Source organism: Populus alba, chromosome 9, assembly GCF_005239225.2.
Source record: "Populus alba chromosome 9, ASM523922v2, whole genome shotgun sequence".
NCBI lineage: Eukaryota > Viridiplantae > Streptophyta > Magnoliopsida > Malpighiales > Salicaceae > Populus > Populus alba.
In genome coordinates, this window is record NC_133292.1 from 8,068,095 (window position 1) to 8,090,648 (window position 22,554).

Genomic DNA, 22,554 nt, shown 5'->3' on the forward strand with positions numbered 1-22,554 from the left:
GGAATTCATTATCTATCTTGAATGAATGTTAGTGCTTTGAACCGTTTTACGGTAGGGTGGGACAGTATCCTTCCTTTTCTGAAAATGCCACAGTGCAGTTTCTTCCTAGGTTGACGCAACTTTTTTCCTGTTGAATTGTTCACAGCTAAATAGAACACGGTGATAATTGCTCAGGACACCACAATCTTTACATATTTTGAGGAAACAGAGGATACAAACTGTGCCACGAAGTATCTTAGGTTGCTTAATCTTGGCAGAAAATTCAACGATACATCATAGTCCCCACAAAATTACAGCCATAAGAAACCAACACATCTCACCTTACAAGTGAAAACCAATCCTTGACATACAGAAGAGAAGAAAAACCATGAAGAAACTGAACTGCCATGTATGGTAGGAAGGACATGAAAAGCAATAGCTAAAGATGGTGACAAGTAGTGTTTAGTTGATTATGATTCCGCAGCGATCTCTACAGCAGTGATGCTGACGACTGGATTTTTCTCACGTTCATTCTCAAGCTGACTGTAGTTTCCCTTCTCCTTGAAAAGTTGGATATGGTGATGCTTGCAGTAGAGTTTTCCCTCATGTGCAATGTAGTTAGATGGGCTTATAGTACAGCCTCCATGGGTACACTTAAAACAGCTCCTGTGGTATGGAGTCCCATTCACCGTAACCTGTAAGAATATCAAAGACCACTCTTCAGAAAATGTTGGTCATTTTTAAGAGGATGGTCCTCTGATTCTATGACTAAAGTCTCCGGTTCTTGCCTTCTCGATCGGATAGACAGTCTTGTCGCAGCCTACACATTTTTCTCTGGTGCCAGCAAACAAATTCGAAACTTTGCTGGCGTTCTATGAGACACATCAAGTTCAGGGTACTTAATTAGTGGATAGCAATTGAATAAAATAAATAGCATGAAACAACATACTTTCATTTCCAATCTTGAGATTACCTCATTATCAACAGGTTTTTCTGGTTTCACAATCTTCGGCGTTCCTGACAGAAATTAGTTATAGAAAGTGACAGGGCAAATTGAATGTAAGTTGGAATATTTTAACTAGCTATTGGTGATATTAAGAAGATTTGAAGCGTGTTAATTTTGATGATGGCTTGATTGTGCTTTTACCTTCAAAACTCTTGTCTAGACTGCCAGTTCTCTTGAAGAGTTGGTCATAGTGAGGTCTGCAGTACAGAACCCCTTCAAAAGAACAGTAGTTGCTTAGCTGCAAAACATCAACAGAACTTCAACGAGTGCTCATCAAGAAATTTAATGAGTAATTAATTGGCTTCGAGCACCAGCAATTTAACATACCTTTTCCATGACAACAGAAATTAGAAAACATTTTCAAAAGAAACAAGAAAATGAAAGATGGTTCTCAGAAATCCTAACTTAGATTTAGCCAGAAAAGATGTTGCTAGCTGCATGTATCACAAAAAAAAAAAAAAGAGGAAGTTTTAACAAGCATTGAAATCTTGAGAATTTGAAACTAGATTGATAGAAAGAAGAGTATTGTTGGATCTGATCAGAAAGAAACTTGATGGAAAAAGCAGTTTTGGCAAACAATAGGAAAAAGACAATTCTGAAAAGAAAAATGTTTTCCTGAGACATCACAGTTCAAAGAAGATGCATAAAACATGGTCAAAAACAAAATGATCAAGAAAATTAAACATGAAAAAAGTTATTATGTTACCTTGAGGGTACCCCTGCAATGGTGGCATCTAAAGCAGGCCTTATGAAAAACCCTGTTATCAGCAGTTAACTTATCGACAAGATACACAGTCTTGTCACAAGCCATACATTTTTGTTGAGTTCCTGAAAAGGCTGCCATATCCTTGTTCTCCCTTGAAGAAGAAGAAGAAGAGCAAAATGGGGAGCTAGAAACCTAAACAATTGTGCACCAGTTGATATATTTCTCGTCTGTTTTCTGTCTTTGGCTCGATTATTATAGCGAGGACAAGGAAGCGTAGCTGATGACTTCGAGAAGATTAAAAGCAATCAAAGGGTTGCAGTGAATTGCGGGTGACATGAAAGCAAATTTGTACATGATTGATAGGAATGGTCTGGCCACTTAACTATCATTTGTCCGATTTCTAAGCAATTTCTTATCAGAAGTAATCATTCTATTTTCTTTCTTTACTCTTGGGAGGTCCAGTTCTAGCTTTTAGCTCCAAGATTTATTAAAGATCTCATCTCGTCTAGTTTTAGTTTTAGAAAGAATCCTCATATTTTGATTTTGATTGCTACATCTAGTTTGTGTTTGGTTAACGCGAATAGAAACGAGAGAAATGTGTCTGAATTCATATTTTAAAGTGAATTTCTATCTTTTCAAAACATAAAAACATACAAAATATGTTCTTTTTATTTCCGCCATCTCGAGATAGTAATTGGAATCCTAGAAAATACAACATACATGATAAATAACAACAAGATGGTAGAAGTTGGTTAATGAGGCAATTTAATATCGGAGAAAAAGAAGAAGCTATTATTCGATATAAAGATGAGCTAATCTTTTCACAAAGGTGGTGGGTCTAAAACTAGAATATCATCATGAAGCTGGTAGCTGGGCGCCTTGTTACTTTCTCTTTCGTTTTCATATTTTAAGGATCGTTTGATTACTTTTTCCATGAGTTAGAACTAGTGATTCACTAGATGGATAATCTTTTTAATATTAGGCATCAATCGAAGTTTTTTTAATGATGCTGCATGTAACTAGTGACCAGTGAGCTACTGGATTCATGTAAAATTGTCTTCGGCCACACTCCAGCATAATTAATGACAAGACTTTTCAATAAAATCTGAGTATTGTCGGAAAATGTGGTCTATCATCGAGTGCACTCTCAGGTCATCTGTTTACATCTTCACGTCTGCATTTATATTTTATAATATGGCCAAACGACATCTTTATGTCAGAGGGAGGCATTTTACCTGGAGGTGCTTTTCTATAGTCAAGTTAAGCTGTGACATGACACCTTGTTCGAATTTCCTGTCGCCTGGTTTGCTCATAAATCAAAAAGATACTTGATTCTTTGCTCCTCACATAACAGTGGGCGTTTGGTCTAGTGGTATGATTCTCGCTTTGGGTGCGAGAGGTCCCGAGTTCGATTCTCGGAACGCCCCCGTTAAATGAGATCCACCTCGACCTACGAAGAAGATGCGACAATATGGCTCTGTGGTCTTTTTTTTTTTTTTTTTTTCTAATTTATTTTATGCGAATAGATTAATGATAATTAAACCATGCAAAAACTTAAGGCGGGGTATTAATTGCCATGTATAGCATGAAAGCACACAACCAATTTTCTGCTCCATTTTTAGCTTTTGCACTCTATCAACATTCTCCACTTCAAGAGGGAATAGCGGCAAAAAAATTATGGCAGCCAAGTTGACAAAAAAAATTCATGATAAATACTACGAATTGGGATTTTGGTCTACAAGTATAATTCTTGCTTTGCCTGCGAGCTCAGATTACAGTGGAATATTTTAGCCAATGAAAGCTGACGCTAAACTAACATGAAAATATCGCATGGTCCTGCTATCTTGTTTTCGCAACTCGCAACAAAACTCTTCCTTGACGAGCATACATCTTCACATGGTGCTGCAATCAGTACGACTCAGCTAGGAACATGTTAGAGAATAATAAAAATTATATTCTAAAATTTTATCTAAAAACTTAAATTATTAGATTAAAATAGTTTTTTGACATGGTATCAGAGTCTTGATGATTAAATGATCATGAGTTCAAATCTCACCATTCCCATTTATTTGATAAAAATTAAGTATAAGATAATATGAATCTATACAAGTTTCAAGTAAAAAAAAGCTTTCACTTGAGGGAGTATGTTAGAAAATAATATAAATTATATCTTAAAATCTCATCTAAAAACTTAAATTATTAAATTAAAATAGTTCTTTGATAAATTATTTATGTGTCTAGTCTCATTTATCTGGTAAAAGAAGAGCCGTTTAGTAGCGGGGCATTAGCACAAAGAACAACCACATTAGAGAACGAAAACACTGCAGTGGATCATGGTAAATGGATACGTTACCCATGTTATCAAAATTTCTCATGAATACACCACTCAAGGTGAGGATGGCCTCCTTAAGGCCCAACTGTGAGAAACCTGGTTTTGATGTCCAGAAATTAGGTCGAAGATACCCATCATTTAAAAAAAAAACACAACACCACCACAAAAACTCAACGTCCAACGTGCAGGCTTTGCATCCCTCGCTAGCATCAACAAAAACTCATCTCAATGAGAAACTCCATTCGATTTCATACAGGAACATATCATAGTGAAATCTAAGTAAGTAAAAGAATAGTTAGAAGACAAATGAAAAACATAAACAGATGGGTGCAAGAGTCTCGAGTTCGATTCTTGGAATGCCCCAGCTTCATTCGCTTTTGGTTTTGAGAACTCAGAAAATTGGCATTTTATCTGGTGGTATGCTTCTCGCTTTTGATGTAAGAGTTCCCGAGTTACATTCTTGTAATGCCCCCAAATTAATACATATTATTTTTCAGGTTAATTTTAAAATAGTTGCCAATCATTACCTCCAACTTGTAGCTGCACTGGTTTTATTACAAACAGCACATGATAAATACCACTAGCTGGGCATTTGGTCTCGTGGTATGATTCTCGCTTTGGGTGCGAGAGGTCCCGAGTAACATATGATTTTCTTCATCATTCTAACGAATGCATATGGTTTTCCATCTTCTATAATAACATTTTTAACGTAACATGCTGAGCAGTATATCCAGCCAGGGGTCAAACGAAGAAAACTACGATATAGCATTTTTATATTCAGACATACAAGTGAAAAATAGATTAGCAGATGCTTATACCAAGTTGGACAGGCTAGAAAGATTCCTGTATCAAGCATGATAAATTAAATAACGTATCCATTATTATTAACACAAGTAGACATAAGTACCAATTAATCAAATGTAATAACTGCAAGAATCAAAGAGACCAGAAGCTGATGACCCGCTATATAGAATTCACTTTAAATAGCAGGGCCTTCATGGATAAAATATTTTGAGAAACGGGCAAACTTCAGCAACTAGGGTGCGCGAGGTCCCGAGTTCCATCCTCGGAATGCCCCTTTTGGCTCACTAAAATCTGCCAATCTGTATGCTTTTTTCTTCTTCTTCCTTAGCAGACGACAATTTGAAATATTTTAGCAAAGGAAACTAACCTCAACCCAACTGTGGTCAGCTGCAAATCCTGGTATATGTTTTCTGACAAGCACAAGCCTCTTCCCAATGAATTATGAGTGAATATATGACTACGGTGCTCAAATCAAGATAAGCAAGCAAGGAAAATACCTGTGTCTAGCCTCGTTCATCAAGAAAAGAAGAGCCATTTACTTACCCTGCCAGGTAGTTTTAATATTAAGAATAACCTACCAAATACAACCAAATTGGGGAAGAAAAGCACCCCAGCACCAACACCCTAAAATGCACACACATACATGAGGTGTGGATTCATTTTTTACAGCTTCACACAAAAGAAAGTTCTGCCTTTTTCTTAGCATCGCATTTTCTGATCACCTTTCCACCTAACTCGCCAGTCATCTCATCCCAACCCCAAATTAAATATTAAGTTATGCTGCTAAGCATCCTAGATTCCTATTATTAGAACAACTCATAAAGCATAAACTATCTGATTGAAACTTCATTCCATTCGTACAGACTCAACACAAGCCGTGTAGCATCAGATTCCAAATGGAATGTACCTTGTGTAAGACTCAATGATAGACTTACCATCTGTATCTCGATATCAGAGCAGCACTTGAAAAAAGAACCTGCAAACAGTAAGCTATGCCTTTGGAATGGATAATGAGCATGGCCAGCTAGATGGTTTCCCCCTTAATCTAATTATATCATCACGAAATCCTTCTGCAAGATTCTGCTACATATAGATTTCAGACGCAGAGTTTACCAAGATGTTGAAATGTTTGCATGCGAGGACCTCAAAATGTTATGAAGTATGAATATTGTGAAGCCATGCCGACATCCTTTGGGTAAAAATATATCGCGTCCTTTCTTAGAAACTAGTGCGGGCACAAGGAAATGGAGAAGACTCGAAGACTCAAAAGTTGGAGTGAATTTGGGTCATCTGAGATTCTGAGGCAGTCAATATATTTATCATCAATGAAATGAACATATATGGACACTTATATATTAATCCTAGCCCTTGATTGTTCCAATTAGGAGTAAAAAAAAGAAAAAGGTCTGGTCTAAAGAAGCTAGCGCAACATCAAATCCAAGAGGTTGGGAATGTGGCTTGAAGTGATTACATAAATACAGATCTCAACAAACATAAATGCATTTTTAAGTTTTGCACCCCATCCTAACTAAGAACTCACCAAAGCATAACAGAAAATGTTTAAAGATTCAACCAATATAATGTTTCTAATTCACTTTCAAGTAAAAGGAGTAGCTGGAGGTAAAACATGTTGATTACAATTAAGAGGAAAGAAGCACATCAAAAGGGCATTTGGTCTAGTGGTATGATTCTTGCTTTGGGTGCAAGAGGTCCCGAGTTCGATTCTCGGAATGCCCCAATCTGTCTGTTTTACCAATCTGATCGTTTCCAAATGACAACTACAATTTTAATATTCTGTGCCGAATATCCAACCAGAAAGCTGTGATATGAGATTCTGATATATTTCAAAATATTAATTTCTGACAAGATTCCATGGCAAAGAATTTTTTTTTTTTTTAAAAGTAAACATAGATTGAAAACAAGGTGAACAAGCTAAAAAGATTCCTGCATCAAGCATTCTAAATTCAAGCATTCAGTACTATTACCCTCTGTATACACAAGTTCCAATTGATCCAAAGAGTGAAAAATAACTTTTAGAATTTATTCACTCTTTAACATACCAGGGAAATGACATAAGAAACTTCATTCAAATCCAAGAGACCAGAAACTGTTGAACCACAAGAAAAGAATTCACTTCATATTTATCAGAAACTTCATGCAAAGAAACTTAGAAAATCCGCCTCGGCAATCGGGCATTTGGTCTACTGGTATGATTCTCGCTTAGGGTGCGAGAGGTCCCAAGTTCAATTCTCGGAATGCCCCTTCACATGTAGAAGGTTCTGATATCTCGAATGTGGCATTTTGTGATCAGCTTTCCACCACACTCGCTATTCATCCCTTCCCCGCCTATTTTTTGCTATGCTACCATGCACCAAACTCCATTGATAAGTACTCAACTCTTATCACTAAACATAATTATGACATGTTGCCTAACATGAAACGTCATTGATAGAATCAACTCTAGTCAATCAGCACAACTAAGTCTAATTTAACTGTAGACTAAAACAAAAATAATTCCCAGTTCTGTGCCTTCTAGAGTCCTGACTTGGTAAATATGTGATATTTTCAGACAAGGATCTCAAAATACTATGACAATGAATAATACATTTTAGTTGATTTGCATCATAATTGAAAAACATTCCAGAATAGAGATCATATTGTAATTAACATTTTGATAGAGAAAGCAGCAGGAGGTGCTGAAACAAAGAAGATAAATTGTGAAGCACACATCCACTGCAGTAAAATATTATCTTCCCCCGGAGCAAATAAACGGAAAAGTATTTCAAACACTCAAATTTGGTGCCAAATAATGTCATTTGTGGCATTTTATTCATTTGTCACAATGAAAATAAACATATACATGCATGTCTGTACATTTATACACACATATTGACATTTAACCATCCCTGCTTTTGTCTCTAGCAATTGGGGAAAAGAAAAGGAATCCACTCTAGAGGATTTCTATACAGTTTTTTGCATTCCATCCACTAGAGGAATGGAAATAAGAACTGCCAAAAGGCCTGACAATGGAAAATGTTTGATCCACTGGAGTGGCTACAACTCACTTTAAAATTATCAGGAGCAATAGGAGAAGACATTAATTAACATTTAAATAAAATACACATCAAGAAATGGGCATTTGGTCTAGTGGTATGATTCTCGCTTTGGGTGCGAGAGGTCCCGAGTTCGATTCTCGGAATGCCCCAAAACTTTTGCTGTCAGATTTTAGGTATCCAGTTTCTTATAATTTTTTATTTCCATTTTTTTATTATTTATTTTTTGGGGGTAGGTTTCTCATATTATTATTATAAAAATTGGACCTAGCCCTATGATCTAGTCAAAGTCAACTTCAATATAATATGACAACGTCAGAATACACACATACAATATGAGTGCCTGTAAGATAAGATCCTACATCATGGAAATTGACAAGCAAATAACAAAACCATGTTAATTGAAATCAAGGCAAGAAATCTAGAAATGTGCTTGTGGCATAAGCAATCAAACAAAACCACGTAAGTATACCTCAACCCTGCCAAATGCATGAAAACATTTTGAGAGCTAAAATTAGACAATAGAAACATACCATTGTTTGGACATTCTTTACATAGCAGTGATGTGAATTTGTTTACCGTATTGAGAAGAACACCTCACCAGAATATGACTGGTCTATTACTTCTTACAACCTTTTAATAACACCAGAAAAGAACATCTGGTCAAGGACTGCAGCAGGCAACACCAAATAAAGGAGATAAAATTTTGAAGGATATAAGCTGCAAAGTTAAATCAAAAGGGAAATTAAATTCTTACAGCAGGTAAGATTTGACTAGAAAGAGCCAAAAGGCACCGTTGTACTAGATATTAATTGACCACCACTCAACTCAAAACTCTCACTTAACCCGGAATCTTTCCTAATAACATTTTTTTATCAATAAATTGAGAAGAATAAGCAGCATGCTTCATTTTATGGGTGGACAGAACAACATTAAAACTGAAAACAGATTGCCATCTAGAGTCCAGTGTTCACTCGGAGTTCCCAACTGCAAGTGCAATAAAGAACCAGTAGAACTACACAAAAAATCAGTGGTTCTTTTCCAATTTACACCATAGAAACTTTGATCCTTTGGAGAGAAATGTACTATTTATTAACTAAAAGAAAGGCATTAGACTTGAAACTAAAATGATTACTCTTTCCACTCTTTTTGCTAGAAAAGAGGTCATAAAACCAATAAGAAGACTGGCACACCTCAAAGTGTCATGGCTAATTGACCTTCCAGGGGAAAACTATGCTGTATACCTTCAACTTGCGGTAGTAAGAGGATTAAGACAGATTGTCATAATAAATATCACCGGCTGGGCATTTGGTCTAGTGGTATGATTCTCGCTTTGGGTGCGAGAGGTCCCGAGTTCGATTCTCGGAATGCCCCATTTTTCACTCTAGCCATAATGTTTGGTTTTCTCTCTTCCACATGACAGCTTTAACGTGTAGAGCAGAATTGTCAGCCTAAGGTCAAACTGAAAAACTATGATATTAAAATTTTGATATTCAGATATGCCAGTCTTTCAACAAGATTCTGTGCCACAGTATTGGAAATAAATAAATCAGCAGAGTTAACAAGGAGGGAAAGATACAAATATGCCTGCATCAAGCGTGATGAACTAATTGTTTACTATCTCTAAACAAGTTTTAACTGATTGATGGCCTTGTGGATTCAGGAATTTAATGATTCATGTAAATTTTAGGTTCCCAGAAAGTTGAAAATTCATATAGTTTTAGTTTGCAGTTTCAAACATTTTAGCAAAGAACCTAAAGTCAACTCTAACAGTAAAACATAATATATTAAAGAAAATTCAGATACATTTCTTTTATGGTAAGATTCATTACCAATAAGCTTACCAATAAATAAGCAGACTTTGCTGAAATCAAGGTATGAAAGAAAGGCTCACACCTGTCACTGGCTTCAGCCATTGGAAAAGGTCATTTACCTGAACCTGCCAAATAGTGTACGCATCAAATCAAATCAAACCAAATATAATGTCAAAGCAGCTTGTAATCGCTATTCATGCCTTCAACACATTTATCAACATAAGCCTTTCTGTTTCTGCAACATTTTACTCAATGTAGTAGAGCCTGTCAATGTTCAGAAGGAAAAGAAAATCTTATGAAGAACCTTCAGTGATACAAACCATGGTTAAGAAACTCAGGAATGCATCTGATTAGGTTGGTGAATATGAAAACATTTAGTTAGACAATTCAAAGTGAATGAGACATTCTCAGGGTGCAAAGCAACCAATTCCAGCATAGAATGGCCATTTTCCTGTTTCAGAAATTCAATGACCAAAAGGGGCATTTGGTCTAATGCTATGATTCTCGCTTTGGTTGCGAGAGGTTCCGAGTATGATTCTCAGAATGCCCTGTTAGAATCTAGCTCTTCATGAGAGGTTGCAATCAGTTCTTTTTTTCTTTTTTTGCCCAAACTTTATAGAATATTTAGAGAATCACAGAGAATTAAATCCCAACTCAACCCACAAGGAATAAATAAATGGAGTTGACTTCTGAGATGAGAATGCAAGATGGAACCAGAGACATCATGTTACAGCAGAATATTCATGGTACAGTCACAACATCATGTTAGAAAAGAAGCTCCACAGCAAACAGTTTGATTGGTAAATAATTGCAGAAAAATAACAACACTGACAGATATCTGATTTACTATAGGTCACCAAAAAATGACTAGGAATGGACTGCACAGAAACAAACATGTACTGAATACTACCTTGGAACAACAAGATTTAAGTTTAAGCTTCGTAAATGAAAATATTCTGCAGCCTGATTAGGTGCAAGAGGCCCTCAATTTTGTCCACCCTTGCTGCCAAAGCACAGACAGTGGTGAAGTATATGGAATTCACGAAGCATGCCTGTAAACTTAATAGTTTTACTGGCCCTAATTGGATGTTCTATTACAAAGTAATGCTCGAGTACGATTGGCAACACAGTCATCAGTCATAAAGTATGATAAACCACAATATCCAGTGCATGAAGTATAAAACAAAACAACAAATATACGATCTCCATTGCATACAGCCACAACATGAGGCAAAAAAAAAAAAAAAAAAACACGGAAATAAAGGGTACAAGAAAATGCAACCAGACATCTAGTCCAATATTATAACTCTTGAAATCCAACAAAACAGGATTATTATAATGGCTTATACAGAATAGAATCTCACACCAAATAAAAGGAAAAGCCTAAAAAAAATTAAAAAAAAAGAGCGAGAGAGAGTGCTGCAACTACACTTGGCAAAAGCTGCAACCCAGAAGTTTTCACAAAACAAAACAACCACCGACACATAAAATTCACATAACTAACAAAAATAACCAGAACTGACAAATTATCACTACAAGTTTTCACTTCTAATACCTTTAATTTGTCAACTCAATTATACTCTACATTTGGAGAGAGAGTAGATGGCTAGTGATTACAATACAGGCACACATAGCCCGAAAAACGTTCCACGGGGGGAGTCACTGCTGATGCTCCATTCGAGTGCCAGGAAAACAGTGGGAAAGGAAGAGAAAATGAGGACAGGATTTTCGAAGTCGTTTTCTCTACACTTTTCCTCGGTTTTCTAGGCAAACAAACAGACCATGATAAGTGTGCATTTGACTGAGGTCAAAACTCGAAAAAGCCAAAAGATAAGACAGTTGTTGGTTTCTAATTTGGTTGGGTGGTTGGTTTTATTACGGGAAACAACATCAAGTCCTCAGGTGTTTTTCAAACATTTATGTATGCTTCAGATTTTACAGTTCAAGGTTATATAATTGTACTTGAATTATTATATAATCAGGGTTGTCGCCTTAACATCAGTGGCCCATAGACATCAACGCCTATGCTAAGCTACTTTAATATTGGTTTCTAAAGCAAACTAGGAGCATGGGGACGGGGATTAGAAGCCTTGTATTTTAAAATATTTTTTATTTAAAAATATATTAAATTGATTTTTTTATTTTTAAAATTTTATTTTTAATATATTAAAACGATTTGAAAATATGTGTATCTCTGTTTACACAGAACTCATGAACGAGGGCTTAGTTGAAGCAAATTTTAATTAGTGTTCTTTAATTTTCTACCTTCTTTTTAGATAGGATCCACGAGTCCAACAGGGAGACTTCTACTCTCTTGCGGTCTCACTGGCTAACTAAAATGTTATTTCTTTCACACCTTAGCATAGATTTGTTATTTGTGGCATGCTTTCTTACAACGATACCTTTCTACGAGTACTTCAACTAGAACTAGGCCATAGGTGTTAAGAGTTTAAACCATGATTAAAAATTGATTTGATTGTTTTTAAAAATATTTTTTATTTAAAAATATATTATAATAATATTTTTTATTTTTAAAAATTATTTTTAACAACAGTAAATCTAAATAATATAAAAATATTAAAAATTATAATTTTAAAATACAAAAATAAAAATATCCGATTCTACCAAGTACCAGCATCTCAGAGAAATACTAAACTGCAAATACGGGCAAAGACCATTATTCATTCAAAATCAGTGTGTCGCAAGTTTGCATTAGGAAATCACACTAATTGATTAATAATTGTCCATAAAAATCAAACCAGTACGCAACCAAACATTACTAGTGTTTGGACGTGAACTCAAATGATACATACATTAACTAGAGCCCCACAGGAGAAAATGCGAGACAATGGTCAGACATCGATAACCCAGTTAGACACGGCGGACGAACTTTAAACTAGCAACTCAAAATCGTGGCTGCGAGAGCTGAAAAGTAGAGGAACTGATGCTCAATTCTTTGATTTTGAATGTTTTACAAGCCAGTCAATAACTGTATCGATGTTGGTTGAGTTCTTGCATGAGATCATGTAGCAGCATACTTCTCTGTCGGTGATGGACTTGAGCCCCCTGCACAGAATAACATAATTCTTAGCATAAAATGCTCTGAAACCTGATAATACAGCCTCCTGCATGCATCTTAAGATATCTAGTGAACTTACATTTGTTCCATAAAATCTTCCTTGGACAAGGATCCTGGTTTGTCAATCTTATTTCCCAGTACTAACAAAGGGATACCACTCAGTGATGGTTTACTCAAAAGATCATGAAGTTCACTTTTTGAGACAGATAAGTTATCATAATCAGCAGCATCCACGACATATCTGCATGAAAAACCAAAGAAAAATAAATAATATATAATTCATTAAGCTGGTTTACCAGACAGTGGATAGTAAAAGATATCTTATCCATACACAAATTTTTGCTACTTGCGACAGCATGAAGGGTCACTTATTTAACTAGTTTCAGCACCCTCATGACAAAAATGGTACATGGTACTCCTCATGCTTAGCTTTGAAATACGAGGGTGCATATGCAACAGAGAGTGGGATAAACATAAACCATAATGTAGATGAAAGGACCAAAGTGGAAATGCAACTCTTCTATTTAGGGCACTGCATAAATAGGATCTTCTACATCCAAAGTCTCTTGCAATGACACTATAAAAGCACTTCAACTGAAATCACAGAAAAAAATCCCCAGCAATTACTATGAGAGAATAATATCCCTAAAAGACCGGCTAACACATGTTTTTTTCACAAAGGGGTACAAAATAAAGAACAAAACAAAAGACAAAACATCATCTGTAATTATCAATAAGCAATGACCATGTTTAAAACTATATAACGAGAGCCTTCCAAGCTCAAAGACACTGTTATGAGAATATTAAGCAGTGTGAGACATACACAATGGCCGAAACTGCACGACAATATCTCTCCCACATACTGCGGAATCGTGGTTGACCTCCAAGATCCCACAACTTTATTGTGACATTGCCTTTTGTAACCTTCCTCATATTAAATCCAACCTGATGGTGAAAGAGGTGACTTGAATGTCAATAAGATTAATGTGATAGTGATATAAAAAGAATTACAGGCAGAATGAAAACTTCTTAGGCAAAATTTTCTGCATAATGGAATGACAATTTGTGAGATAATGGCGTACCGTTGGGATCATGTCTTCGCTATATCCACCAGTCTAGAATCAACAGCCAGAAACAAAAATACAGCCATCAGCATCCGAACCAAAGGAGGAGAGAAACATATAAAATATAGATCACGCCTCTCACAAGAACTCTTACTTACCGCAATAACATTTACAAGAGAAGTCTTCCCAGCATTCTGAAGTCCTATTAGAGACAGCTCCATTTCTTGCTTGAAAAAGAGACTAAAACCATTAAACAAAAATAATTAGAAAGAAAGATTAAATTATGGGTAAAAGTCTTTCCAGGTTAGATAGCAACAGAAAAGATGAGCAGCATGGATGACTGATCATTTCAACCCAAACAGGCTTGCAATTTAAAATGAGAAGCTCCCAATCCAAGAGTGAAAATTCATGTCAACCAACTCAATAGTGCAGACAAGGACACTCAAATACAAACAAACGGTCCACCCTGATGCATGGGCTTCCCAGGAGCTAACTTTTTGCACATAGAGATCTTCAAATCCCATCCAAAAAGAATAAGGAGTGAAGAGGCCAGTGGTAACAAGGTTTAATGATCTCACAGAATATGTTTTTCACAGCAAAGGCTACAAAATAAATGACTTTCAAAAGGCAGGGTACACAAATTGAGAATCAAAATCTCTTCGATTATTTTAAAAACCAGTAAACTGTTCAATACAAATTGAACTTTTTCCACTCGTTGTGGAAAGTTGAAACAAGAACAAACAATACTCAAACATAGAGACAAAAACAGAGTCAAACCAACAAGACATTGTATGATAGAGCTGCCGGCATACTACCGAACACCGTGTTTCCCTTTTTCACGCTGCTTATGAAACATCATGTATAGAATTCAGTGCAACCAAAGCATTACAGCTTCAAATTCTCAAATAACTTTGAAGGAAAACGGTAGTTGATACAGCCATGCGCTTCCATCAAAAAGTGATGCTGCTCCAGTTCAAAAAGTCACGGTATCAAGTTCACGGAGCTTTAAAGAGGTTAAACTGACGAATTCTATGCTCCGAATAACCAATTCAAAACTAATTCCAGGCGTTGAAAATCAAGTATTGCATCTAAAGCATCCTATGATTCATATAGCCAAGCAGCCATTAAACAGTCAACCAAATAATATCACCTACCAATAAACTCTTAAAAAAATTACACGTGCTCCCTTCAAATATCTTAACCAAGAATTTCAAATTTCATATAAATCCCCCATTAGATTCCCAATTAAGTTATGTAAAACAACAATCTGAGCTTTTTCATTAATGGGTTAATTTGACACTAAGACTATCAATTAAAATCAAAACTCAAATAGCAATTTAAACCAATTTAAGCCCCAAATCTCCAATTATCAATCTTTATAACTAAACCAGGCAACAAAAGAAAATAAAAGTCCCAGACTTCCTCGACATCCAAACAGAAACACAGGGATGAAAAGGTTACCTTCGTATCCAATTGAGAAAAGCTTCCCATAATCCCATCTTTTTCAGTCAAGAATTTGAAAAATTAGGGTTTGAAATTGAAGCTAGAAAAGGAAGGGACAAAAAAAATAAGGATCCGTAATTGGTTGATACAAAGGAGAGAAAATAAAGGGACGGGCGGTATGTTTTAGCTGTTTTTTTCTTTCTTTAATTGTTTTTTATTTTTCCTTTCAATGATTGAAATCCACTTCCCTCCCTATTTCTTTTAAAAATCGAAACGCCAGATAATAACAATCTTTCCACGCGCTATGAGACAGAGTGGTGGATCTCAACCTATTAAGTTGTGTTTGTACGGTGTGAGGATCTAAATGGTGAAGTATATGCACGCGCTTGAGGTGAAATGGAGAGAGACGGTGTGGAATGTCTTCATACCGAATACGATTACGTTATGTAGTAGCGCAGAGGATTTTGCTTTTTTATATCCACGCGATATGAAAGAGATTGGTAGTTGGGACCAATTATAGTGGTAGCTGGCCAATGAGCGAGTGACAGTCACTTCTTGGATAACCATTGATAAATTGATAGGATTGGCATTAATGAGCGAGTGACCAAAATTTTAGTGTTTTTTTTTAATTAATTTTTATTATTTAACATGGAATGAATTAATTAAAAATTAAAATTCTTAATATGTTTTTATTTGTTTTTCCTAAATTATTATGATATCATAACTTAAATTATAAATTTAACAAGTTAACTTAAATCAATAAAATATATTGTCATCTCATTATTTTAAATATATATATATATATATATTAATTTTTATGCATCAAACAAGATTTTTACTGGTATTTCAAATTTTCTTTTGATCTATTTAGTTGATTAGGTTATAACAAGTCAACTCTTATATGGTTTAATTTTTTTTCTACTTGCAATGCATAAATATTTCTTTTTACATTAAATAAATTGATCTGACTCGTAACGTAATGTCAGTTTCAGATCTAGTTAAAGAGATTAAATATAGATTTATCTTAGTGTGGTCTGATAATAATTTGATCTCAATTCAATACTAACATTAATTTAAAAAATATAATATATTTGAGTATGATAAATACTGAATGTTAAATAACAATCAAAATCCAAGGATTTAATGTGTTTGATCAAGTTTCCATATATATTTTTATGTTAGTTTTTTTGCAAGAGATATAAATGACACTAAATTTTGATTCAGTACTGGTTTACTCTAAATACTAAATAATGTTGCATGCTTATATCTTCTTCTTTTTTCAAGCATTTATATATTAAAGTATGTTTGACAACGTGGTAGTAGTTGTTTTTCAAATAATTTTTTGTACCGAAATATATGTCAATGATTTAAAAAAAAAAAAATTATTTTTGATATCAGTACATTAAAACGATCCAAAACATATAAACCATATTAAATTTTACCAAAACAAATTTAAATTTTATGAAAACACGATTTTAACCGCTTTTCCGGACACTTCCTTAACCAAGATGAACCGGTTCTCATAACCATGATATTTATTTTATTTGGTAAATTATCTCTGCGCCAAATTTTAGAGGAACCGTTCCGTCATCGATTGGATTAAAACATCATTATTTGACATTTTTGCTAACTACAGGGAGTTTAGGTTTTTTTCCCTGGACAATTAGCTTCTTTTTTTTAATTTACCCATTCGCATTGACATTTTTATTTATGATTTGACTTTTTAGCTTGTTTTGTTTGCTTGCATGCAGGGCTATCATTTTATATGTATATGCTTGTGTACATATTGCTTCAAACTACCTTTATAATTTCTCAATGATGTAATTATATTTTGTATATGGGGATTTTTTTTTTTATTTGATTATGTCGATTTTTTTTTATTATTAAGTACAACTTCTCATTTTTTACTAATTAAATATTTTATGTTAAATTCTGTAAAACACATTTTGACGTGGTTGTTAAATTGGCATGCCAGCATGTTGACATGTACACCATATATATACATATATATAAAAAACATTACACTTTGTGTTCTAATCAAGTGTTTGTCCTTTTATTTTTAATATTTGAGTGTATCTTATTTATTTTTATAGTTGTATGTTTGTACTTTCAAAAAATTTTCATGCTCTTATATTTTCACCACCATTTTATCATTTAAACTTGTAATTTTATATAACTTGATAAAATATGATTGATAAAAGATTTCGAAAAAGATATTAATTAGCTTTTCAAACTATAAGCACTCAATTAAATAAAATTTTAAAACTACTAACAATTGAATAGAAAAAAATAAAATATACATACACTCAAATAGAAAATAAATAAAAATAAAAATAAAAATAAAGTGTCATGTTCATACACACTTGGTGTGTATATATCAGCCTACTGATACGTCAGTTTAACAACCAAATCAACATACATTTGACGAGATCTAACAATATATATATAAATTCACACATTCAGAAGTAAAAATAAAAGCTATCAAATTCAAATAGAAAAAATAATCATTTTTTAATTACGAATTTTGTCAATGAAAACATGAAATACGTGATGGAATTTGTAACATTTCTTTCTTCAAAATTAGAGCAATTAACAATTTAGATTGAATATATATAAATTCTTTGTTCTCATTAATGGAAAAGAGTATTAACTTTTAGATGAATGAATAATCAACACACGGAGAGCCATCCAGTCCTCTAGACGGCCTAATAATAAGGCCGTTATCAATAAATATATCCAAGCCCATTTAAGGCCCTTTCATTTTCGACATGGAAATTCTGTCCGTGGTCAGCAACTCCCTCCAGCATGTTTTTTTTTTTTGGGTAACATTCTCGAAAAAAGCTCAGATTCAACGAAGTTCATCATGAAAATTTTTGTTTCACTTGATCTTCAGTAGGCAGGACATGAACTAATTTTTTTTTACGGTGCCGTGGCAATTTCTTGAACCTTGGTCGAGTGGTGGATTGGAAATATACCATCAAGCCAGGTTTTTTATGCAGTTTTGTTTTAATTTTTTTAAAAAATATCTTTAGATCATTTTATTTTAATACAATGATATTAAAAATAAATTTTAAAAATAAAAAAATTATTTTAATATATTTTTAAATAAAAAACACTTTTACAAATAATTTTTATCACAAAACCAAACACTATAAGCTTTCATTGTTTTTTTTTTTTTTTCATATTGAAAAAATAATAAAAATGAGAGGTGTTAAGCTTTTTATCATCCTTTCTCGGCTGTGCTACCTGAGGTTCTGAAGAAGTCAGAATAGGAGAGCACTCATCCTAGGGTAGGCTTACTATTTAGAGGGTGTTTGGGAGTGTGGTTGCTGTTGCTTTTCAAAGTGCTTTTCACTTAGAAAAGCATGCCAATAATATTTTTTTATTTTTTAAAAATTATTTTTGAGATCAGCACATCAAAATGATTTGAAAACATCAAAAACATATTACTTCCAAGCTAAAAAAAAAAAAAATTCAAATTTTATGAAAAGCGCTTTTCAAACGCAATCCCAAACAGCCCCTTAGATATTTTCAGCAATTATTCGCTCCTCACTTGACTATCTAGTATTTATCACGGGCACAATAACTCTTACACCGGAGGTGCGTCCTTCCCAATCCTCTCATGGTAGGAAAAGGTCCTCTAAATGCTCTAACATCCACACTAGATATGGACCGAACTATCTCAATAGGCATTGAATGAAACAAAAAAAAATGAAGTATTTTATTTTACTTTGATGTGAAAGCGTAACAATGAATTTATTATCTTAAATGAATTTATTGTCTTGATAATATTATAATGGATATTGGCTTTTATTTTATTATTTTCTTTATTTTCTTTGTTATTTACGCAGATTGGAAATGTTCATAACATTGATTATGCTTGTTTTTATAGTTTGTTATTTTATTTTTCCTCAATATTTTGCAATGTAGCTCTGGCTTTAATATTATTGGGGGAGTTTGCTTTCTTACTATTATAATGCTTTTTATGCTTAATATATAGTTAATAAAATCCACTGATGACAGCTTCATCTCTTCGAAGATTCATATGAGGAAGCCCTTCTTCTTCCAAAATGATGGGTTGCAGGTTAGTGAAGTAACGGTGTAATTTCAAGTTTAAAAGGTTTTATTTGATGAAGTATGTTATATATAATATAAATTATATTTTGAAATTTTTACTTTATAATATATATTAGAAAATAATAAAAATTATATCTTAAAATTTTTAATTAAAAAGATATATTAAAAAATATTATAAATCCTTTATCTTTAATGTCGGAGATAACATATGTACAGCAATAAAGTAGAAACTTCATCATAGCATTTGCAAAACTTCTTTTTTTTTCCTTTTTTTTTTCTCTCGCTTTTGACGCGCTCTAAGTCTATAATCAATTTCACTAATGAAAATTCAATGCTACAGATGTAATTACATAATAGAATATGCAGTGATTTTGGTCAAATGATGGCTGCATATTTCTTATTATCTTCCTTAATAACTCTCCAATAGTCATTGATCTGTAGAAGAGATTAATGACTGTTAATCATGCTAACATGAAAATAAAAGGATTCCTAACAAAATCTCTCACCATTACAGAAGTCTAATTTTTGTCCACGCAAACGAAAGGTGAATCAGAAACCGGCCATGCATTAGAACAAGTCTCTGCTGCTGCCGAATGAACTTCCTAGGTGTGGTTTGGAAAACAGATAGAGGGTTATCTTGATTGTGCGACTCTGAGAGAAGCCAAGCAAATCTTTACACTCCTCAAGATCAGCATCACAAGTCAAAAGAATTGACTCATGATCATTGTCCAAATATTTGAGACCAATCCTGCTGAAATCATCTATTTCAAAACGCTTTGCAATCTCTCGTTGCAGGTCCCTGAAACCCCAATTTGGTTGCAAGCTGAAACGGATATTTTCATCTCCAAAAGTGGCTTTAATTCTGAAGACACTTCCATATCGTAAACACCGGCCATTACTGATCGGTAGGGACGCTTGAGTCTCCAGATTTTGACGCTGGCATGATGTTTCATTGCTTTTGGCTCGATCAAGTTCCTCCTTATTCAAGGAGGGTAATTCTGACTTACTGCGTGTTCTCTTCAGCACCTCGACAGGGTCTTCTACAGCTAAAGCATGTCCAGTGCTCAAGCCATTGATGGTGCTGGTAAGCTGCCTTTTGCCGTGACAGATGAACAAACCAGAATTCTGACTACTCGACGAGGACTGGGATTTTGAAACAGGGCCTTTAGTACTGAACAAGTGATTTATAGGTTTTGGGTTTGATTCCTCAGGGTAGTCAGTTATCTGGAATGATGAAAAGGGATTATGCCCAAAATATCCAGAGGAGCTCAATTCTGGGAAGGCAGTATAAAAGGAATCAATTTCAATGAGTCCTTGAGCTCCCATGACAGAGTCAACTACATGTTGGAGTTTTTTCAAGGAGTGGTTAACCTTCTTGATTTTTCGGGAAGGCCAACGGCTGATACCATATTGCCGGCACATCCTTTTCAGAGTGGTGGGGCAAACTGCAATTGAAACAAACTGTTTAAGCACTTGTTTATTCACTAGGCTAGAGCGAAACAAACTGGGCAAGCACTTATTGGTCTGTCAGGCTAAAGTGCCTCCTCCAGAAATTAGCCTTAAATTCACAAAAAAGAAAAAATAAAAAAAAAACAGAAAAGAAAATGAGATCCAATTGTAATGGCATATTTTCGTACCACCAATACTTTTAGCAGCATCTTTAAGGCTCCCGGCAAAGTATTTTCGAAGAACTTGCAAGCTTATTGTCTTCTCTGTCTTGGTCTGTCTCTTCTTGCCTGTTTTTCTGCTGCCTATTAAGGGACTCCAGGGAACAAAAGAATCTCTGGCACTTTCAACAGTACAGTGCTCAGGGTTTTGTTGAAGCTGCCCAAAATCTGAAAATTCCTGCTCTTGGTACTGGTCTAAATCATTGTTATCCGAGTCGGTTGTCTCTTGGAGAGTCTCTTCATCCTCAGGTTCTTGTTTCGGACACTCCCATGATTCACAGAATTCCAGGACGAATTCACCGCTTTCAAGTTGAGAACCTTCAGAGTGTACTGGAGATGTGATGGTCCCGACAACTTGTTCCTCGGTTTCAGGATAGACTACAGGTGAGTTTTCAAGTGAGATGTCTGTTTCTTCTTGGCAGATCAGATGGTGTGAGTTTATACTCAGATGACCAGACCCCATAAAAGGCACATATTGTGAAGGGTCACACAGATCATTCGAGATGGAAGGTTCAGGATCCAAAAAGTTGACTCCACCAGCGCTCTCCCACCAATATCTTTGAACCAAGAGTTCGTCTGTGAAATTCAAGTCCATGAAAGTGTCTGAGGTGGTCGTGAATATTGAATTTGTCCTGATGGCACCACGGTCCATACCGATCTTGCATAAAACTTGTATTTAGTACAACCTATGAAACCCAAATTGCAAAAAATTGTCACGAGCCAGAACACCATGGAACAGTAAAGATGAAAACTAAAAAGAGGGACTTCCAGGAATAATTGTTATTGCTTCTATCCAAGAATCCGATATGATCAAGCCGCAGAACCATGGCTTCAACTAAAATTGTCTTGTCAACTGCAATCACAGATGGATCAGAGGCAGAAACCTAACATAGTTCTACGGCAAACTAACACAGAGGGGCAATAAGTAAACTTGTTTTATCATAAATACATGGCATCGATGTTTTCATTGAGTCTTGCAGGATTTCATAAGCCGAAAAGAAGAGAATGGACACAGAGAACACAATACACAGAGCAGTTGGTCATATAAACCAAGAAGTGAAAGAGGTTGAGGAAGTACCTCACTTTATGAAGATCCTCGATACCTAGTTTCTTTATGCAGTAAACCAAAGCCAAGAATGATGTTGTAAAGGAAAGTTGGGGACTTTTCTCTGGATAAGATCCCTTGACAGATTCTGAATATGAGAGTTTATTCTCCTCTTAGTTGTGTGTGACACACCTCTAGTTATAACAATCCCCAAGACTAGCTGTGTGCGTGCTTTATCAACGAAGCCATCCTAAATTCAACCGTGTAAATATAACCATCAAGGTTAAAAAGTTATCTAAGTAGAGGGAAAAAAAGCCGCTATTTCTACAGCATGAACATTTTCAAAGATCAGTGAAAGCGAAAACTTTGGATGTTAAAAGATTATTGACTACGTTATATTGAATGTTTATTGTTTCTCTTTGCCCTCTTACAAGATTCCTTGCTGCACTGTCCACCTCTATTTTAACATATATTCCACTAATCAA

At 34.7% G+C, this 22,554-nt stretch overlaps 3 protein-coding genes and 4 non-coding genes across 11 annotated transcripts; 4 read left to right on the forward strand and 3 right to left on the reverse strand.

The window, feature by feature from the left end:
- Positions 1-110: 110 nt before the first annotated feature.
- On the reverse strand, positions 111-2,052 carry LOC118059093 (LIM domain-containing protein WLIM1). Its single transcript, XM_035071913.2, has 5 exons — positions 1,692-2,052; positions 1,127-1,223; positions 953-996; positions 768-851; positions 111-674 (listed from the first exon to the last, which is right to left on the reverse strand). The coding sequence occupies exons 1-5, from the start codon at positions 1,827-1,829 to the stop codon at positions 450-452; spliced, it is 588 nt and encodes a 195-aa protein (XP_034927804.1). The 5' UTR covers positions 1,830-2,052; the 3' UTR covers positions 111-449.
- A 994-nt stretch (positions 2,053-3,046) lies between these two features.
- On the forward strand, positions 3,047-3,118 carry TRNAP-UGG (transfer RNA proline (anticodon UGG)). Its single transcript has one exon. It is a non-coding gene; the product is annotated as a tRNA-Pro (tRNA).
- Positions 3,119-6,492: 3,374 nt separating this feature from the next.
- Positions 6,493-6,564, forward strand: TRNAP-UGG (transfer RNA proline (anticodon UGG)). The gene has a single exon. It is a non-coding gene; the product is annotated as a tRNA-Pro (tRNA).
- Positions 6,565-7,960: 1,396 nt separating this feature from the next.
- On the forward strand, positions 7,961-8,032 carry TRNAP-UGG (transfer RNA proline (anticodon UGG)). Its single transcript has one exon. It is a non-coding gene; the product is annotated as a tRNA-Pro (tRNA).
- A 1,150-nt stretch (positions 8,033-9,182) lies between these two features.
- On the forward strand, positions 9,183-9,254 carry TRNAP-UGG (transfer RNA proline (anticodon UGG)). The gene has a single exon. It is a non-coding gene; the product is annotated as a tRNA-Pro (tRNA).
- Positions 9,255-12,356: 3,102 nt separating this feature from the next.
- On the reverse strand, positions 12,357-15,487 carry LOC118059094 (ADP-ribosylation factor-like protein 8a). 3 transcript variants are annotated; one of them, XM_035071914.2, is made up of 7 exons: positions 15,299-15,476; positions 14,653-14,800; positions 13,996-14,077; positions 13,856-13,888; positions 13,597-13,718; positions 12,853-13,014; positions 12,357-12,760 (listed from the first exon to the last, which is right to left on the reverse strand). In XM_035071914.2, exons 2-7 carry the CDS (start codon positions 14,694-14,696, stop codon positions 12,643-12,645), a joined length of 561 nt encoding a protein of 186 aa, XP_034927805.1. In that variant the 5' UTR covers positions 14,697-14,800; positions 15,299-15,476; the 3' UTR covers positions 12,357-12,642. The 3 variants fall into 3 exon arrangements, with proteins under 3 accessions (XP_034927805.1, XP_034927806.1, XP_034927807.1); XM_035071915.2 differs by lacking the exon at positions 14,653-14,800 and having other exon boundaries at positions 15,299-15,487; XM_035071916.2 differs by lacking the exons at positions 14,653-14,800; positions 15,299-15,476 and adding an exon at positions 14,615-14,637.
- A 4,239-nt stretch (positions 15,488-19,726) lies between these two features.
- On the reverse strand, positions 19,727-22,427 carry LOC118059095 (protein NLP2). 3 transcript variants are annotated; one of them, XR_004689265.2, is made up of 3 exons: positions 20,995-22,427; positions 19,864-20,802; positions 19,727-19,792 (listed from the first exon to the last, which is right to left on the reverse strand). XR_004689265.2 is itself a non-coding variant. In XM_035071919.2 (3 exons), the coding sequence occupies exons 2-3, from the start codon at positions 21,674-21,676 to the stop codon at positions 19,925-19,927; spliced, it is 1,560 nt and encodes a 519-aa protein (XP_034927810.1). In that variant the 5' UTR covers positions 21,677-21,710; positions 22,103-22,427; the 3' UTR covers positions 19,727-19,924. The 3 variants fall into 3 exon arrangements, 2 of the variants coding, with proteins under 2 accessions (XP_034927810.1, XP_034927809.1); XM_035071919.2 differs by having other exon boundaries at positions 19,727-20,802; positions 20,995-21,710; positions 22,103-22,427; XM_035071918.2 differs by having other exon boundaries at positions 19,727-20,802; positions 20,995-21,877; positions 22,103-22,426.
- Between the last annotated feature and the right edge of the window lie 127 nt (positions 22,428-22,554).

What these genes read in the sequence shown, in the direction of transcription:
- LOC118059095 (XM_035071919.2), bottom strand. Translation starts at nt 21,676, where the DNA reads ATGGACCGTGGTGCCATCAGGACAAATTCAATATTCACGACCACCTCA. An exon ending in TGCTGCTAAAAGTATTGGTG is followed by an intron (nt 20,803 to 20,994) that starts GTACGAAAATAT and finishes TTTCAATTGCAG; the next exon opens with TTTGCCCCACCACTCTGAAA.
- LOC118059093 (XM_035071913.2), bottom strand. Translation starts at nt 1,829, where the DNA reads ATGGCAGCCTTTTCAGGAACTCAACAAAAATGTATGGCTTGTGACAAG. An exon ending in ATTGCAGGGGTACCCTCAAG is followed by an intron (nt 1,224 to 1,691) that starts GTAACATAATAA and finishes GATGTTTTGCAG; the next exon opens with CTAAGCAACTACTGTTCTTT. An exon ending in AAAAACCTGTTGATAATGAG is followed by an intron (nt 852 to 952) that starts GTAATCTCAAGA and finishes TGTGTCTCATAG; the next exon opens with AACGCCAGCAAAGTTTCGAA.
- LOC118059094 (XM_035071914.2), bottom strand. Translation starts at nt 14,696, where the DNA reads ATGATGTTTCATAAGCAGCGTGAAAAAGGGAAACACGGTGTTCG. An exon ending in AAAGGGAAACACGGTGTTCG is followed by an intron (nt 14,078 to 14,652) that starts GTAGTATGCCGG and finishes TAATGGTTTTAG; the next exon opens with TCTCTTTTTCAAGCAAGAAA. An exon ending in GCGAAGACATGATCCCAACG is followed by an intron (nt 13,719 to 13,855) that starts GTACGCCATTAT and finishes TTTCACCATCAG; the next exon opens with GTTGGATTTAATATGAGGAA.